Raw genomic sequence first — 19,709 nt, forward strand, 5'->3', positions numbered from 1 at the left:
AAACTTACAATACAGCTTGAATAGAGCTGTGGCAACATTGCAGTTAATCACATTATTGCACTTAGCTACTTAAACCCTATACTTTGTTGACCGGGTCCTCCAGGGCTCTATAATTGGTCCCCTTCTTTTTTGGTGTACAGTTAGGGCCCAAACTGTATATTCAGTGATAAGCAACTCAACTTTTAGGTTATAACCTTATCACCTCAACAATGAACATCTGTTATAGGTTGAACGGTGTACCACCAGAAATCATGTCTATACATACATATTGCTTGTACAGTAGCAAATAAATATTTACCTCCACGCCAATTCAGTTACGTTAATCTGGGTTAGGCGCCTTTCAGACGGGACGCGAGGTGGCCGATTAATTGTGCCGCGCAAAGCAAAAATGGCCGGTATCGCCCGGTGTTTACTCGTGGAGTGATTTTGTTTGTGTCTCCACATGAGAGATAGCGGTGCGATCCCCGTTTATCCAAGCAGGAACGTCCGCGTCAACCGTGCTCCGTTTGACAAGCGCTCTACTCTGGCAACACAGGCCAGAGCTCCACGTCTTCTCTCTGGACAGATAGAGCACAGGCTGGATGCTACTGCTTAAGTCCATCAAGCCAAATGCAATATAGTGAATATAGCAGTGGAACACATCAGGAGAAAAATATTGCTTGAAAGGGAATAGTGCCACAGGTGGAAAGTAGTTAAAGACTATGATAGCAAAAATGATTAGGACCATCTTGAAGGCTTTCTTTTTGACAGGGTGCATCTCATCCTGTCCGGGCCTCGACTGCCTGAGTGCCCAGAGGAGTGCAATGTTACAGAACATCATGAAGGCAAACACTGCAAGGATCAGGACAGTGAAGGCCATGTCAAATTTGACAATAGTGCCCACGCACTTGCAGACGGCGTAGGCCATCGTGATGAGCCATACCACCGCGACCAGGACAGCTCTGTGGTGGCGGTGCTTTATTTCAGTGAAGGTGATAGGGTGGAGCACGGCCATGTAGCGGTCCAGGCAGATGCAGGACAGAAAGAACGGCGAGGAGTCTTTAACGCCGTAGATGAAGCGCACTACGTACCAGGTGCTGCTACTTTTCAGGTAGACAAGTTGAGCGATCTCCAGAGGAATGGTGAGGCAGAAGAAGATGTCCAGCACTGCCAGGTGGAGTATAAAAATGTCCGAGGTGGAAGAGTCCCCCTTGTTCTTGTGAATGAGCCATAGCACCATTATGTTTGCTGGAATACCTAGCAACATGTTAATGAGCTGCACACTCAGGTACCAGATCAAGACGGCTGGCATGTGTACGCAACCCTCGTACACTGTCTTCTCTCCGTCACTGTAGTTGATGTGTCTTCGGGAAATTAACGGCAAAGAGGAGTTGATGTAAAATACCTCCATGATGGCTGGATTGGTGTGGTCTCACAGGAGGACAGCAGACGGACAGCCAATAGTGGTCCACCTGGTCAAAGAATAAAATGGTACGATCAGTATTTACAGTAGCTACATTCAGTTTTCGTTTTGTTTTGTTTATTTCTGTCCCATTTTAGACAAACAGTATAATACAATACATACAGTAGTCAGTAAGCACTTTATAGTCAGAAAAGGTATGGGCAGAAGCTGAAGCATATTGCCTACCCCATTTCAATAAAAAGATCAAATATCAAAACAGATCAATTACCATAGTTTCATATTTGAGCATGAGAGAGATAACTGAAGTCTGAAGGACTGTTTAATGTAATAATATCAGACTGTCTTCCTATCATACTTACCCTTTATCTTTTATTTTGCATTGTTTTTTGTTTACAACTTTTTTTCTGATGATAAATAATGCATAGTACTGTGTTCTATCTGTTTGTCATTCAATGTTATATGATTTTTCTCAATGGAAACATGGCTTACCTGAGCTTATCCGTTTAGTTGACCTTGTACCAGTGGCCAGCTAAAGGGGACAAACAAGTGACACCTCACACAAGCCTCTCTGCCAACCTCCCCCCAAATCAGACGTATACAGGAGTATTTATACCATATTGATTACATCCGACAAACCTAATATGGGATTAATTACGCCCCCAAACGTTGAAACAAACAAACAAAAATAGTAGTCATTGCTCATGAGGAAGTTGTGGTGGCCGATGGCAGCAGAGATAGTATCAGCAGCAGGCTGTTGATTTCCTTTCTTCTTCTTTAGTGTATCATCGTCCTTGATGATTGGTTGGCGACATTTTATTTCTTGTAACTTAGGGGAGGCTATGAGGTGGCTGACGTCTTCTCCCCCTTGCTGAGGTCGGCCTAGGCAGAGTTTGAACCACTCAACCTCCGCGTGAAGGGCATATGCACTAACCACTATAGGGTGTGCCAAATGTAGTTCTAAGAGCGGCCATTTCTTGGGACAACACAGCCTTACACAGGTGTTCTGATTAGACTATAGCGTTAGTTCTATGCAATCAAACAATTGAAACACCTGTGTTTTGTCCCAAGAAATGGCCGCTAAGGACTACAATGACGTAGCCGCTGGCACACACTATACGTCAATGTCGCGCCCCCATTTCCTTTCCAATGCCTGTGTTGTGGTCCACCACGCTTGTTTCTCTTCAGCAGAGCGTGTGTGTGTGTGTGTGTGTGTGTGTGTGTGTGTGTGTGTGTGTGTGTGTGTGTGTGTAGGACTGCAGCAGCAAATCGATCTCCTGCACAAATTCTCCCAGAAGTGGGCCCTCACAGTAAACCTATCCAAAACTAAAATCATGATATTCCAAAAGAGATCCAGCCGCCAAAAACAGATGAAAAACTCCCATACCTGCTGGGTGAAGTAAAACAATGTGCAAACACAGCAGCAAGATTCGTGAGCTGCTGTGATAGGAGAAGGATATCAAATGGAATCCAACCACCTTAAAAAAAAACATTGTATATATCCCTGCTCTGCCTGTACATATTTTGTTCCGATTGTATTGTATTGTATTGTATTGTGTACACTTCTGCTTTGGCAATGTAAACTATGTTTTCTCATGCCAATAAAGCCCTTTGAATTGAAAATTGTGTGTGTGTGTGTGTGTGTGTGTGTGTGTGTGTGTGTGTGTGTGTGTGTGTGTGTGTGTGTGTGTGTGTGTGTGTGTGTGTGGATAGATAGATAGATAGATAGATAGATAGATAGATAGATAGATAGACAGGCCTATATATAATTAAGCTATACATATGGGAATAGTTTAGGGAAGGGTTTAACTAGGCGTTGCTCGCTGCTGTGTAAAACATTTTGACACAGCAGTGCCAAGGCCTGCCAAGGAGAGTTTCGGAGGACATCTGGTGTTGAGCAACAGTTATAACACTGCAATGCTATGTGAATTTTTGTTCTGACCAGAGGGAGGAGCTAGAGGGACCACACTGAGTCTGTCTGTTCACCAATGTCTTTCAGGACATGAGAATGGATCAAGGGTCTTTTAGTTTTAACCTCTTTTAACCTGACATATTTTGAACCACATCCTTGTCATTACAACAGCAAATTAACATTTTAAAGGGAAACATAAGCTTTATATGTATATTATTAAAGAATAAAGGTCTTATAGGCCTACCACAAGGCACAACGTGGATATGTATTGGTAAACAATATTAAGTGGGCTATTGGTCCTTATTAGTAGTATGGTCCTTCAGATTGAACACATGAATTAATATTACATAATATAATTATAAATAGGTTAATGATGAGTGATTATTCATACGTGCACCTCCTTCCACAAGTGAAAGAGAAAACTGTAGATAGGCAGAGTTCCCACTAGTTACTGGAAGTCTGTTATGTCAGCCACCTACCAACAGAGGGGGCTAGAGACTGCAGCTCCTCCAGACGTTATGCTTAATTTGCACAGCCCTGTGCAATTAGTAGCCTATTCAAATAAATGTGCTACAGGGCAATTCCTATTTTGGCTGTCTTTCTACTGACAAGTGCAGCCCAAATAACCAGACATGGCCTGAAATATTTCCCACAAAATATTTCACAGGCATATTGCATTACAGCTTGGTACATGGACTTTCGCCGGAGCAAACTGTTCTTGGAGTCTTATTGTGTCTCTGTGTCTGTAACAGGATGCTGCAGGTGTCGTACCTGTCTGTTGTGGCCTGCGTCCTCTGAAATATGGATAGGCCATTATTAACAAAAGGGACAGTAACTGGCTGAACAAGCTAGTGAAAAGGGCTGGCAGAAACAGGACGGTGTGGAGGGGAGCCCAACGAGGAAGTCCTTTGTGCCTGCTGCCTTGAAGTTGTTCAATGATGCTAAAGCCCGACTCACAACCAGGCATCCGACCAGTCCGTGGTCGTGGTCAAATGAACAATGGCCTAACCCTAATCAATGACTGTAATGACAATGTGATGTGATTGCTGCCTTATAACGACTGATTGGAGGGGTGAGGGTCTGGTGACTGGTCTGGTCCCCACATTTGAGACATTTTGATTTTGGCCCTGGCGTCGGGTAAGTATTAGCTCCACGTGTAATATATCAAAGTGAAGTGGGAATGTTGTCTTAGCTCAGTAATAAATGAACACTGAGAGGATTTTATTGTGTGGGTCTGTAATGTATTCAGATCCTTGCATCCATGGCCAAGCTTCTGGCCTCTATGGCAATTTGTGTGTTGGTCCACTGTTATCCTATTGAATTGAGCAAGACAAAATGAGTTTGGTTCAAGCAAAGTCAGTCACAGCTGGTTTGAATCTAGCTCTGGTCCATAGTGTTAGGGAGAACTCCACTAACGCTATGGACCAGAGCTAGCTTGAATCTTGATCTTGGATCTTGATCTTGAAGTACCCTAACCCTGTATGATTGAAGACTGACTATACAGTCAAATGTTGTGTTAATTTAACTCTTGAGAGTACAAATGTAACCAAAATGGACCTGCAAGGGTCCAGTATAGATTTGTACTCTGTCTGTCTGACATTCATCTGTCTCAAAGTGGCCTGGCATCCATCCTGTAACCTAATGGGATTTATTGTACTCTTGACTATGAATACAAAAGCAAGGAAGCAATGCCAGTACAAAATATGATTAAATGACAGGGATTAGGGCCTCTCAGGTCACTGTTTTAAATATCAGCCACATACACCACACATCCCTCATCAATTCATCTGTCAAGATGAAAATGGCTGTCTGTCGGACTGTCTGATCCATGCCCTTTTCTCCTCGTGGCTGGAGCAATTGATCTGAATCGGACCATGACCATTAGCATATGAACAGACCTGACCTAACTGCGAAGCCCGTTTGTCACTATCACAAATTGTATGCTGTTGTATATTTAGCGTTTTGATGAGGCTCCCCAGGTATGTGAACTCCTCTGCAAAATCAAGTGGCACGCCATTGATGCTGGTGATAGGTGTAGGGTTGGTGGTGTTTATGCACATGACTTGTGTCTTTGTGGTGTTGGAATGGAATAACTTAAAGGCCCACTTCACCTCTGGGACAACCAGATCTTATTTTATGCATGCTGCATCATAAAATATCTCAAAACACAGATTGAACACAAAAAATAACTGAGGATTGTGTTGATCGTGTCCCAAACAACAATAAAATAAGATCCGGTTGTCCCAGAGGTGAAGTGGGCCTTTAAGTGGCAGCAATCACAGTTGCCAACCCCCTGCAACTCACCAAACGAACACCAAATGACCAATGTTGTATACAAATAGATATTAAGGCATATGTAGCCCCCATAGTTAGCACGGCCATGAACCAGTCCACAACAGCCCTGCCAATCGGGCTCAGCCGTATTGGCTTGACCGTTTGCGCGTTGGTCTGGTGAGTGGGAGCCCCGCTTCCGCGCATCACTACAATCTGGCGTTGTCGGCAGGGTGAGGAGCGTGATATCCTCGCATGAGGGACATGAGGGACGTCGTGTGCGACTGTGCGGCGGTCCGCAGCGTGAAGTGTGAAGCGCGAGAACGCGTTCCAAAGATCGGGGGGGTGATTGTAGCCCCATAATTAGTAAAGCCATGAACCAGCCCACAATCATGGGTTGCATTTGTAGTCCTAAACGGCCATGTTGAGGACCAACACAGGTGTTTCAATCATGTGTCTGATTGGCATAGAACTAAATCTCTATACCAATTCAAACACCTGTGTTGGTCCTCAACATGGCCGGTGTAGGACTACAAATGCAACCCATGAATAGGCACGGCAGTTTGTGCATTGGTCTGGCGAGTGTGAACCCTGGGTTTAATCCCCGCTTCCGCAGATCACTACACATACCATACGTAATCCCCATACTTCATTCTTAGTCAATTCACCTACTGTTGTTGGTAGTACAGTATGTTACTTTTATTTCAAAGTATGATGTACTGTTATTCCATGTTTACGGATGAACTTACTATATTCACAATTATAGCAAAGCAATTCTTCTGCACATTTATCAACACTGTCTGTCTCAATACATTGCGCTCCTCCATGGGTTACATTAATCTACAATTTCAGGTCTGCTCCTTACATTTTTGCTCCTATACAATTTCTCATAAGCACCAGTTAAAGTTACTGCCATCCCTCAAATGCTGTGTGCACACCCCATAACCCACACTCTGCACATAATTTCTGAGAACATGATATCTTCGAACGGGTAAGGGCTAGTTTCTCAAATTCTACTAGTCCTATGTGTGGACATCTGGCACTCGCAAGTATAGCAACACACGTCACGCACACACACACACACAGTGCCTGCTGGGATTGTTAATGTGAGGTGGAGGGGTTGGTCAGCTGCATGTGGGTGGCGCAGCGCTCTGATGAATGCCTCCACTCAGACTCAGAGAGCTGCATCTCTGCAGAGAACCACTCGTCAAACCAGAGAAACACAGTTTAATTTCTACAAGAATCGGGGGGTCCTCAGTTACACTGGAAACCAATGGCTAAGAACTGGTTGAACCACTTGAACCCCAGCATCCATATCCTGGGGAGAACATTCACCAAAAACCAAATCGCTTATTTGCCGATCTACAAGCTATTGTTGGCGAAGCGATTTGGCGTAGACAAAAAAGTACAGTTGTAACTCAAGTCCGTTTGTCTGGGGTTTAAGAACATTAACCTTGGTGTCCCTGTTTTGGGCTTGTCATTCCAGAATTGAGGGATTTTTATTAAATATTATTATTGTTGTTGATATTTTAAATGGCAGATCAACAGCCATTGAGCTTGTGGATTGGCTATTTTCAAATAGCCAATCCACAAAATTGCATGTGTGCGTGCATGCGTGGGCACGTGTGCGTGCGTACGTGATTTAGTTCACAGCACATTATTTTCATGGTCGCTTTCTCCCAGAGCATAGCCTCTGTATTCATGTGGCTCCTCCGGCCCACTTTGGCTGACGTAGGAGCAGCAACCTCAAGGATGAACCCCTCGTCTTCTTGACATGTGGTTTGCCTCCTTTCCCTTTTTGAAAACTTCATCTTTCACTTGAGGTTTGGGGAACCTCAGGAAGCCTGTTTCAAGGCAGTTCCCCCAGAACCCAACTACGTATTGCTGCTTTTGACTTTTCCCCTCTTTTTATTATTTCTCCACGTCTGTGCTCTCCTTGCAGTAATTGAAAAGTGAAAGCTGGAAGTAAACTGTAATACATCGGCATGAGTTTTTTCACAATGCAATACTCAGCATTGTGAGCTTGTAGATCAACTATTTTCATTTTTCACAGAATGTTTGCATATTATGAGATGCTAGGGTTCAATTGGTTAAACGAAAAAGCTATATTTCTAGAGCTAATAATCTTATGCTGAAAGTATGCAGTATTTGGTAGCTGGTATATGTTTGTGTGTGTTGGTATATTTGTGTTTGCGTTGGCTGTGCCATTGCAGATTTACTGTAGTACATTAAATAGAAACATCTTACAACTCATTCTCTGAGTGAGGGCTGGCCCCTTTACACGTGTTTGTTTATAGGGAGTCAATTTAAACATGACAGTCATGTGAGGACTCATCAGTCAGCGCTGTCACGAATGGTGATGGATGAGTGGAGACCTGCTCTGTAATGGAGAGGGTATCAGTTCACAGGTTATTAGAGGGTTACATTTGCTGATGGTTTGTGGTATTGGCAGGGCACTACCGGTACATATCGTCGTTGTCGGGTGAAAGCCTTGTATGTCCAAAACCGTTTATCATTTTAAAAACGATTTAAACTAGTGAAAACAGCCAATCTACAAGCACACAACGCCTCGCACTGCGAGGCGTTGTGTGCTTGTAGATCTGCTGTTTTCACTACTTTTGTGTGACGGCATTGTATGATGAAGCAGGGCTTTACTTTACCAAAGAAATATACAAATTTGAGACTTGGAGATACAAGGTTTCTGCCCGACAGTGACGATATGTATATAGGCCTAGTACACACACACACACACACACACACACACACACACACACACACACACACACACACACACACACACACACACACTGTATATACTGTAGTTGCTGACAGGTGAAAAACGTCAATGTCCAGGAAAAAATAACCTCTCCTTCAATGTGTCGAATGTAGTTATACTCTAGATACACGCTCATTTTAATACTTTTTATTGATTACCGATAAATAGTTGTTATGAAAGTGTTCAAGTCTGAACACTTTCAACCTGGTGTCCCTATTTTGGGCATTAAAAAAATAGTTCATAATCGTAATTCATAAAATAGCTCAATTAGCAGCAAGCGTAGAGATTGCTGATCAGCAATTATTTTGGGGTACTGTCAGTACCCCCAAATCTTTCAAATTCTCTACTGTATGTCTAAATGGAATATTAGGGCTCTAAATTGTATCATTCTTTTTATTGATAAATAATATACTAGCATCTACTGTTGGAATACTATGCATTTGACGACACTTGTAATTTAACTTTTTAGATTATGTTTGCTTTGTTTACCTGGTGTGGTATCTTAGTTTCTTTGAAGTATTATATTGTTATCTTTGCACTCAACGTACCGTATATGACTAGACCACTTGTCGTTAGTTGACTAGTGTTTAAGGGCGTATGCTAAATGCCTAAATTGTAATTGTAATTGCATTATGCAACAAAATACAACCAGCCACGCTTTGATACACCTACGTAGTTATGCAGATGTTCCTGAGAAAAGTATATTTCCCATAGAGTATCGAATTGTCATGACACAGTCACAGTCACTGCTGTCCTGTAATCACTCCAGGCAGACGGTTAGGGAAGGGTGTGGAGCTCTGAAGGGGCCCAAATTGGAATCTACTGGAGAGTGAGGAAAAGACCAGTAATACCAGAAATTACAAAGCTGGGTTTCCCAATAAAACAACCTCATCACGCAACACGTCTCATTAAAACGTCCTCCTAAGAGCTCCACAGGGCTCCAGGGAGAGTTTCTACGGAACCTTCGGCTATGTTCACAATGGCAGCCCAAATCAGACTTTTGGCCTATATCCAGATTGGAAACAGATTGTTTTTTACGTAATCAAGTCTGAAATGCAAGAACTGCATTAATGAATAAAATTTAAATGGAAACTGATTTGTGAACCACATACGGGTTTGAAATGTGATTCCAATCTGAATTCTAATTATATATTTCAATCTGGAGTCTGGACACTAAGACACTGAAGCCTAATTTATACGTTTTATTATTTTGTGATCCACATTTGTCAACAATCCTACTATCCTGTTTCTTACCATCCTACTATAAAAAGGAGAAAGCTGTAATTCTATCTGTCCTCATTGTCTCCTGAGTGGGTTGATCAATCGATCTGAAATTGATCATTGGTATGTGCAGGGAGTGAGAAAGCTGACATTTAATTTCCTTTTCCCAGATTTAAGCCAATAGCATTTTTGTCACTGGATATGGCATTACGGTTCGGACGGGCGGTTGGTGGAGATGGAGGGAGTGACTCACAGGAACAGTGCCAGGGTATATATGATCGGCAGGTGTTTCCATTTGTCTTAATGTGCTTTCCACTTTATAAGCTGGGAATGGGCTGGCACTGCGCTGAGCAGGGATGTGCAGAGAATGTTAGAGAGGCAGGGGATGAAATTTCTAAAGGGCCTTTTATGAAAATATTGAACACATTGTGCATGCGACGTGTTGTGAGCTTGGAGGTCGGTAATTTCGGTGCTTGATACCACACTGAACTAATAAGCATAATCAAGTGAATACTGGGGATGTACTGTAGCGTAACGGCAGGGGTTTCTACACAGAGAGGGCATTTATTTTAACATACTGTTAAGATGCTGCATTCAAGTTCAGGAGAGTTTGGACAAGGCAATTCTCTTGAATGCTATTTCAGGTATGGCATGGAAAGAGGGGCATTTGTATTTCTTTCACCATAGTAAAAACTGCTTTCATGGTCTGGAGAGGGCACTTTTTATAGACGGATAAAAGGGCAGGGGCTTAAGGCAAGCCCCCTTTGATGTCTATGTGTGCACATGCCTGGCGCTGAGGATGCCAGCAGCGAGAGAGAAAGTTGGCTGGAATGTAGAATGGCAAGCAACAGACCCAGCAAAGCTGGGCTATATAGAGCCAGTATAATCCTATGTTGTTGTTGATGATGTACGTGTGTGTAGTCAAAACGCAGAAGCTTTAATTACAAAATGCCTGGTCTCATGAATTGTGTCAGCAAGAAACCACATTTGCACTCTATGCTTCATGCACTATGATGGATCGATCTTAAATTGTACATGTGCTTTGCCGTTGGCATAAGGACTGATGAAGCTGAGCTGTTGTTGTTTATTACTATATTTTAACAGTGGCCACCAACTCCGTGGCCTTATGGTTGTAAGACTCAGGTCTTACAACCATAAGGCATAATGATAACATATGATAACCATAAGGCAATCCCCAGCAGAGTTATACACTCAGCATCAAGTCTTGGATTAGGGCAAAGTCACTGCAGCATAGTGTCCAAGGGGGGAACTTGTACATCATGGCTATGGGGCTGTTAAGTCTGACATCATTTTGTAGGCAGATGAGAACTTTTGGGGCCAAAAGGCCCCAGCGCCCGTGAATCTTTTTACTATTTTTACTATTTACAATTTTTTCTTCTCTTTGTTGTTGAAAGGAAAGTGGTAGAATTATTGCGACCGTAGGTCGCATTTACTATCAAACCCTGCACAAAGTGTAAGTCCGTCAGTCCGTCAGTCTGTCTGTCACACCTCACACGTCACACTCTTGCCCTGCTCATATCTCCGCAACCGTTGCCCCCATCCATGCCAAATTTTGCACACACACTCCTTACCTGCCAAACTACAACCTCCAAGGACCCCCGGAGCTCCAGGGACCCCCAGGTCCCTGGGGGACCCCCAGATGTAAAAAATGACCAAATGTGCTAAACTGACCAAATGACCACCCCAACGGGGCTGCTCACGGGGAATTCCCGGGGACCACCGACTCCTGGTGCTCCAGAACGGATGCAAAAGTGGTGGCGCCCCCAGTGGAGGACCCCCTACACTGCAGCTCACATAAAATGCCGTAACTCCGGCTAGGAGTGACCGGGACAGCCGGGGCCGGTACCTATTCGTCCGCCTTGCCGGCGCGGAGACCCCACCCCTCATTTCTCACATGGCCCTCTTCTAGCGCCACCATGAGGCCGATTCTTGCAAAACACATTTTTGGACACTGCTCCTACAATTTTTGCCCTAAAATCACGCAAATCGGTACACAGTATGTCTACACTCATCCCATCAACATGAATCTCTCCCATATAGCGCCACCTCCAGACCGATTTTTAAAAACACATTTTTGGACACTGCTCCTACAGATTTTGCCCTAAAATCACGAAAATCACTACACAGTATGTCTACACTCATGTCATCAACATGGATCAGGAAGATTTTGGCAAAACACATTTTTGCCCTATTTGTGGAGATAAGTGACCTACGGTCGCTTATCTCCAGATTAGGGAGCCTTACTGGTACTTAAGTCGTTATGTTTGTCTCGGATCTGTTGAAATAGCCAGGGACAGATATTGATAATAAATCTGCTTGGAGGTCTGACTACAAAATTATGTCACGGCTTAAAAGCCCCATAGGGGATGTACTGTAGGCCTACTTAAGCTGCATCACGCTACAGAAACAGGAGATAGGCTTCTGACCTATATGGGCAGAACATCCCAATGCTACAGTACCTGCATGAGACCATGGGATCTGTAGTTGTGGTTGTCACAATGCTGCATGCAGTTTGTGTACACACAGACTTGGGTATGAACTACTAGGTCTACTTTATTTTATCATACCCAGTTGGGCATATCCTTAAATAACCCAACAAAACTGGCAGTTTGATTAAAAGTTTATGATCCATTAAAGCTCTGCATGGACAGGCTCCCAGTACGTCCAGTACTCACCTTTATGTGATTATTTGTCTATGGCATCTCTCATTTTATAACTTGTTTGATTTAATGTTGTAGCCTACTTGCTTTGTTGTTTGCTGTTTCTTTTCTTTCTTTTTTATATATGTACGCTAAAGCACTTTGTAACTTTGATTGGAAAAGCGTTTAAGAAAGCAGTTGACATATAGGTCTTTACGGTATATAATTAGCAAAATAAGGCTGGTTTGTTTCACTTGGGATCCCATGTTCTGTCAAGCCTTACCAGCAGCTGTATGTCATTTGTGTTGCATCTTCCATTGTTAGAGATAGGACACTTGCAAACCTCAACCTTTTGTTTTGGGGAAGTCACAGGATGTGCTTTCAAGTTGCATGTCATAGTTGCTCCTGCTTTTGTTGTTCTTTCAAAAAAGAAAGAAAGAAGAAGAGCCGGTATTTGAGAGCCATTTACCGTATGTTCCGCAAAACCACGGAAATGGATTGCACACTTTTGAAATATTTTAACTTTTACCGCAGCTGTTTTTGGAATCATAACATTTTACCATTGTCTCTCATCGGAAATGATTCATGACATCCAATTAAAGTTTGCTGCCTTTCATACCACTCTAAATACCACTTTAAGGACCCATGTTCCACTTTCAACCTGGCGTCCTTATTTTGTGCATGTCATAAAACATTTTTGAGTGGTGGTCACACCGTCTCCATAGGGTGGCCGTGTGTGTATCCGTGTATGTATGTATGTATGTATGTATGTATGTATGTGTGTCTGTATGTAGCCTCTGGTGTAGCCTCAGTACCCTTGGGTGACCAGAGAGGTGCTGTTGAGTCTAGCCTGCCCTGAGCATCAACTGCAATAGCAGTGGTGGCCTGAGTGAGCAAGTATGGCTCACACTCTCACCCCCCCCCCCCCCCCCCCCAACACACACACACCTGGGTGAGCAGCACGCACGCACACAGGCACACACACACACCACCGCTCACTTCAAACTTGGGTTTGATTTTTTTTAAACATTAAAAAAGCAGATCTAAAGTTCACAACATGTATTGTTTTATATGTATAAGCCCTTATAATACACTTATTAACAGTTTATAGTATTATTGAGTATTGAGCCAGACCATTTTGAAGCCACCTTTTTGGCGAATTGAAATCTGCAATTTTTTGAACTTCCGGTCCTCGAAATGAAACCGGAAATAACTACTATTGGCTGCAAAAGCAGTGAAGGCGGGTCTTCACTCAGTAGAACCACCACAGAAACATACCCTACTTTATCATTAATTAAAAATACTAATAATGGGACCATAAATTACTTTAATTTACTTTAAACTAGCAAATGAAAACAAAGTATTTGTTAGAAAGATTTCTAAGGTAATAAAATCAAGTGTAAAGTATGCCCAAAAACCCATTCGCTTGAAGAGAGTTCAGCAGCTAGCAGGGGGAAAATCATGGGGGAAATATTGAAACTAGCAGCCATTGAACTGTCACTTCCTCAATATATTCCTTGCCCCATATATCAATCTGTTATAGCGCCACCAGGAGGCCAATTTGTTTAAACTCCTACAAATTTTGTTCAAACATCACGCAAATCGGTACACATTATCAGTATTGTCATGCGATCATGGCAGATCTGTCTGATTTTTCTTAAAACATCTCAAAATGTGCAGAAGGGCCCCGTTTTGAACAAAATGCCTGCCTGAACACAATCTGGCAAGCCATCGTCAAAGAAAGGGGGACGCCCACTCGGTCTGTCCCTCTTCCTTTGAGTCATTTCAGTGGTGTTAGCCATCATGACTCTGTCTCGAGAGAATGGCCTGAACATGAATGCAGCATTGCTATGAAACTTCCCACTGCAGGGGACAAATGCCACCCTTTGAACAAAGAACATTGAACAATGGCTTATAACAACAACCATAGAATAAGTTATCTTTTTAAAATAAAGTAAAATTAAATCTACACATTTACAGAGTGATAAGAGTGGTAACATGTGCTATAGAAGCTATGATTGCACAGATATGAATACAGGTGTGCTTTGAGATTTTAGCTTGCCCTTCGGTGTGTGTTGAGCACAAAAAGTTTAAAAAACACTCGCCTAGAGATGATACAGTACAGTCAATTGAGTTCTATTATAGAGAACTGTTGTATAATGTATAGGCTAACAGCTAAAATTTAACAAACGTTTAAAGAAGCTTCCAACTAGCTTTATAATTATTATGTGAGTGTTGTACCCAATGTTTTACCTGTGACAGATACGATCATTTGGATCAGTTATAATAAGTCCTCCCACTGTTATTACCATGTAGACTGATTATTAAAGTGCACTGTGATCTTGAACGAGGTAGCATTCTAACTAGAGCAGTTATCTAGCTACAGTACAGTGATTCAGATTTAACTTCATTGTCACATCACAAGATTAGAGATTTAAACGTATTGTTGAAATATGTTTTTGTACAAGCTCCCAGCATTTGGAGTTTCAAGGAAGAGTTAGAATGCGTGTGGGGCGGGATTGGGGGCCTAGCAATACAGAAGGCAGAAATACTTACAGTATTGTGCAGGTAGAGAAGTTCTTTAGAATCATCACCCATGTTGGTCTCTACAGCTCTCTGGTAAACAGAAAATACATTTTCAGTTCATTATCAGGATGCCGATAGAGTATACAGAATAAAATACTTTAAGTGGAATTGGAAGTGATAAAACAAATATATGTGCAGACTGCAGACAAAATTGTAACTGGAACACAAACTGATAAATGACCTTGATGATTTTTCTGTTTACTAAAGAGATGGAGAGACGGAGAGAGTATGGTCTCTTGTACAGGTATAATCTATACAACAAAACTTGAAACCTGAGAACTCTGTTTATATTTATTTTATAATGGGGGGCCAAATTCATATAATCACTTTTTTTAATGAACTTAGTGGATAGTCATTTTTTACATAAACAAGAAGTTGAAGTTAGGTCTGTTAATACCGTAAACACTTTACATTCTTTTTGATCATTTTTCAAAGCATCCATTTATTTATGTGTTTGTTTGTTTGCCTTTCTATTTATTTTTAAATGTTGGAAAAAATTGTCAATTTAACATTGAGGTGCCCACAACAAGACATGCATAGTCAACTAAGGTCAGTGAAAGAATTCTTCTCTGTTTCTGCTCACTCCAGATCAGTGTGTCCATTGTCCTTCCTTTAGAACGAGATCTTAATCTGTCCTGAATGGAGATTTGTTTCCCAGACTTCAGACACCATGGCCCTGTTCACACTGCAGGCACGTCTGATTTGATTTGTTTCTCAAATCTGATCTTTAGGCCTGACTGTCCACACTGTCTTTTCCAAATGATCAGATCAGATTGTGTATTCAGTATTCATCGCCAAAAATAGCAGATCTACAAGCTCCCATTTTATAACGTTTTATGATAATAAAATAATGCCAATAATGACCTGCCAGAAATAGCGATGCCAGTTTGAAAGTGGAGAATGTTTTCAGTAAGGGTGACAAACAGTAGCCTAAAACAACAGAAGAAAACAAACACAGAATAACATTAGCCAAGCAAAAGGCTATAATCGAGTCTAAAACTGACACAGACTGAAAATACAATGAAATGTAGCCTACTGAAGACGAGCTAGTCTATAATCATATGTTGTTGTGCTACAAAACCCTTTTCTCGTAACGCATTGTTCTGTCTGTTAGATCAGGTCGCCAGTGAATTGTTTTTGATTGTTTGACTGCCTTGTGTTATTTTGTACTTGTTTTGTCATTTCTGGAACATATTAGCTCAACTGTCGTTATTAACCACATAATTCTCGTGACCCTGACCCTATTTTTTTAAGAAATATCTTCAAACTCATAATGCATTGTGAGATTGTAGATCATCTATTTTATGTTATTTGTATTATTCTAAGATTTGTTTTGGGGCTTTAATGCCTTTATTTGATAGGACAGTAGACTGACATGCGTCAAAGGTCGTCCAGATCGGGAATCGAACCGATGCCGTCGCCAGGCATCCACGCCTATGTGGCGATGCCTAAGTGGTATCTGCCCGGACCAGTAGGCCAGCGAGCACCCCCATGGATCATCTGTTTTCAAAGTACTGTTTCAAAGTGGTTGTATTATCAGGTTGTAGGATTTTATTTATTCATTAGACTATTTATTTTTATTCAAGGCAAAACCACAGCAAATGGTAGAATCTTTTAGCCATCTTTGGCTCGACTGATGTATTTCATTTTCTACATAGGACCTAAAAAGCAATGTGTTTTTAGAAAGTCCCAGAACATTTACTGTATAATGTGGTAGAAATATTTATAGAGTAACAAGTATACAGTCTAAATCTAAAGTCTAAATCTCACAAGGCTACTCATTTAGCTGTACCTGCAGCTGTCAATCTAACAGCTGAATCCTCTCCCCCACCTATGCTTGCTCTCTCACTCTGTCAGCAAATCTGTACCCTGTATAACTATTTGTATGTTGTCTTTATGTTTAGAACATATCCTTATAAGACCATGTTAACATGTTAGAAGAGCATCTTGGACTATAAGAGCTGTATGGTAATGGTACTAGGGAGGCTTGTGCCCGGAGGGGCTGAGAGGAGAGGCCAGGAGGCCTTCTCCCCTGATCCTGTGAATGCTGACACTATGTTCAACTATTTGCCTCTTTGGAATAAATCTTTGTCAATTCTTCAAATCCTTCATCCTTGTGGAACATTAATATTTTCTATTATAATTGGCGTCCCTGGGTGGGCCAATATTTCATCTTTACCATAGATGGATACTTGGTCAAAAGAACTCTGGGGTGAAGGAACTTTTTTGAAAAGGAGATTTTTGAAAGCAGACCTAAAGCAGGTCCACCACCATGAAGGACAAAGAGGAGACTACTACAGAAGCAACTTGCAAGCTATATGCAAACTCAACAAGAACTGACTTTCAAGCAGATCTACAAGAATGGAACCTCGCGGATCGATTTTTCCTGTGAAGACAGCTCCAACATCATGGACAAAGGGAAGCTTTGCTAACAAGGAAAGCAAGCCTACCACCAAATCACACAGATTGACAGCGGAGGTGACGGAATCGACACCACGTCAAACACCAACAGACTTTTGCCACAGTAGGAGGGGACCAAGCCAAGGAGACGCATGCTGGCACGTCAGAGAGCCACTGAACTGGTCCCCACCAGCCCAGTGGAGATCGCTGAAGCAAAGACATTAACCGCCACATGCCATAAGCCCGATGAAGATGGGAGGAACGGAGAGAAGCCATGAAGACTACAACAACTATGTGTTTGATATTAAGCTGAGTAATGTAATTAGCTAAAAGTTGATATCTAAAATATGAGTCAACAAGGCATTTGCCACTAATGTGAGAATATTTGGTTTTATGGTCTAAACTCTGGTATTCCAACAATTGCAGAGTTGTCGGGCAGCTCCGGACTAGGATAAATATAGAATATTACCGTAACCAGACGAAAGATATTCTCTAGGACGGGAGTGCATGCGGGCACTTGATTTTGTAAAACAGAGTTTCAAAGTACAAACAAATATAGATTCACATTTACTAAAATTCTAATTTTCGCATATTTCAGTGCAAACAAGCAAGCCAGTTGGTAATGTTATATAAAACATAAGATACCAAGTACAAGTCAAGTTTGAACTGTGATTGACCATGCATGTAAAAGTCGTGAAGTGATTATTAACGTAGCCAGACGATTTTAATCCACGTAAAAGTCATGCATTGCAAGTATTAACTATTAACGTAGGTCGGGAATAGTGAATTAATTATTTAAATTGCTATATCAACATGTAATTGTCTGAAATGTCTATTGATTTGGCACTCTATAAATATCCTGTTGTATGTAAATGAATAGATTATTCATTCACAAAAAAAAGGATGGAATGTGGTAGAAATATTTATAGAGTAACAAGTATACAGTCTAAATCTAAAGTCTAAATCTCACAAGGCTACTCATTTAGCTGTACCTGCAGCTGTCAATCTAACAGCTGAATCCTCTCCCCCACCTATGCTTGCTCTCTCACTCTGTCAGCAAATCTGTACCCTGTATAACTATTTGTATGTTGTCTTTATGTTTAGAACATATCCTTATAAGACCATGTTAACATGTTAGAAGAGCATCTTGGACTATAAGAGCTGTATGGTAATGGTACTAGGGAGGCTTGTGCCCGGAGGGGCTGAGAGGAGAGGCCAGGAGGCCTTCTCCCCTGATCCTGTGAATGCTGACACTATGTTCAACTATTTGCCTCTTTGGAATAAATCTTTGTCAATTCTTCAAATCCTTCATCCTTGTGGAACATTAATATTTTCTATTATAATCCTAGCATCCCTATTCTGCGGTGAACATTCGGCAAAAATAGCCGATATACAATCTCAAAACGTGTGACAATTCTCGACACTTTGTGAGCTTGTACATCGGCTATTTTCAGCCAAGATATTTGTGTAGAGCGAAAAGAGGAAGGGATCTACAGTACTATAAAGCCCTTGGGGACTCTGGTCAAGTAAGTATATAGGGTTTAAGTGGTTAATACTACACTCATCCTATGTGTATCGCCACAGTGCATTTCATCCACTTGAGGGGCAGTTCATTTATTTCAGTGATGGTAGCTTTCCACCCTTTGGGGTTTCTATTCTAAAAAGCCCTAACCACTGAGTAATTCCAGAGGTGGACATACAATCCAGCTGGCATCTTCGGTACTGATTGGCACCCAGCAGGGCCCTTAAACAAGTATCTATATTCAGCAGGGAAATTATTTTACACCAGAGTTTATGAGAGCTGGAAACAGTGCTCATTCAGCTTGTGCTTGCACTAACCAGAGACCTATGGATTTAAGTACATAGATTAGAGGACATGGCACAACACAATGGAAGAGATGGAAAGACAACGCTTATGGCTTCTAAGATGCATGGAGGAACAAAATGTTGTAGAGTATAGAAAATATAATAGACGTGGAATGGATGTGACAGAGGCGAAGACTGAAAGAGTATCGAACAATTGCTTGTTTAAAGATGGGAGCCAGACAATTTTGTGTGTGTGTGTGTGTGTGTGTGTGTGTGTGTGTGTGTGTGTGTGTGTGTGTGTGTGTGTGTGTGTGTGCGTGTGCGTGTGCATTTGCGTGTCTGTCTGTCTGTCTGTCTGTCTGTCTGTCTGTCTGTCTGTCTGTTTCCAAGCAGCTGCTGAAGATGTGTCTATAAACAAAGTGGTTTCATCCACACACTGCAAACTCACCTCAGAGATACAGTATGTTATGGGAGTACAACAATGTACTAGTTCTTAGACACCCAGAAGTTCTTAGAACTTCTGTGTGAACAATGTCACACAGACAACACCATTTGTCCAGTTCCGTTTGTGGAGCCATTCTCGGCTGTTATCGCTCAACTGTGGAAATCCCACAGCATTGTTAAATATGACTGTTTCATTCAAATTGCTGGTGAGGCCTGAATAGCAGCGGTGAAAAA

The 19,709-nt window shown here is 41.8% G+C and overlaps 1 protein-coding gene across 1 annotated transcript; it reads right to left on the minus strand.

The window, feature by feature from the left end:
* Positions 1-409: 409 nt before the first annotated feature.
* On the minus strand, positions 410-1,390 carry LOC308299719 (proteinase-activated receptor 3-like; the record flags this gene model as incomplete). The annotated part of the gene is made up of 1 exon (XM_080743509.1): positions 410-1,390. One exon carries the CDS (start codon positions 1,388-1,390, stop codon positions 410-412), a length of 981 nt encoding a protein of 326 aa, XP_080599635.1.
* Between the last annotated feature and the right edge of the window lie 18,319 nt (positions 1,391-19,709).

The sequence above is a fragment of the Nannobrachium achirus genome (assembly GCF_963921795.1).
Source record: "Nannobrachium achirus genome assembly, chromosome: 15".
Lineage (NCBI taxonomy): Eukaryota > Metazoa > Chordata > Actinopteri > Myctophiformes > Myctophidae > Nannobrachium > Nannobrachium achirus.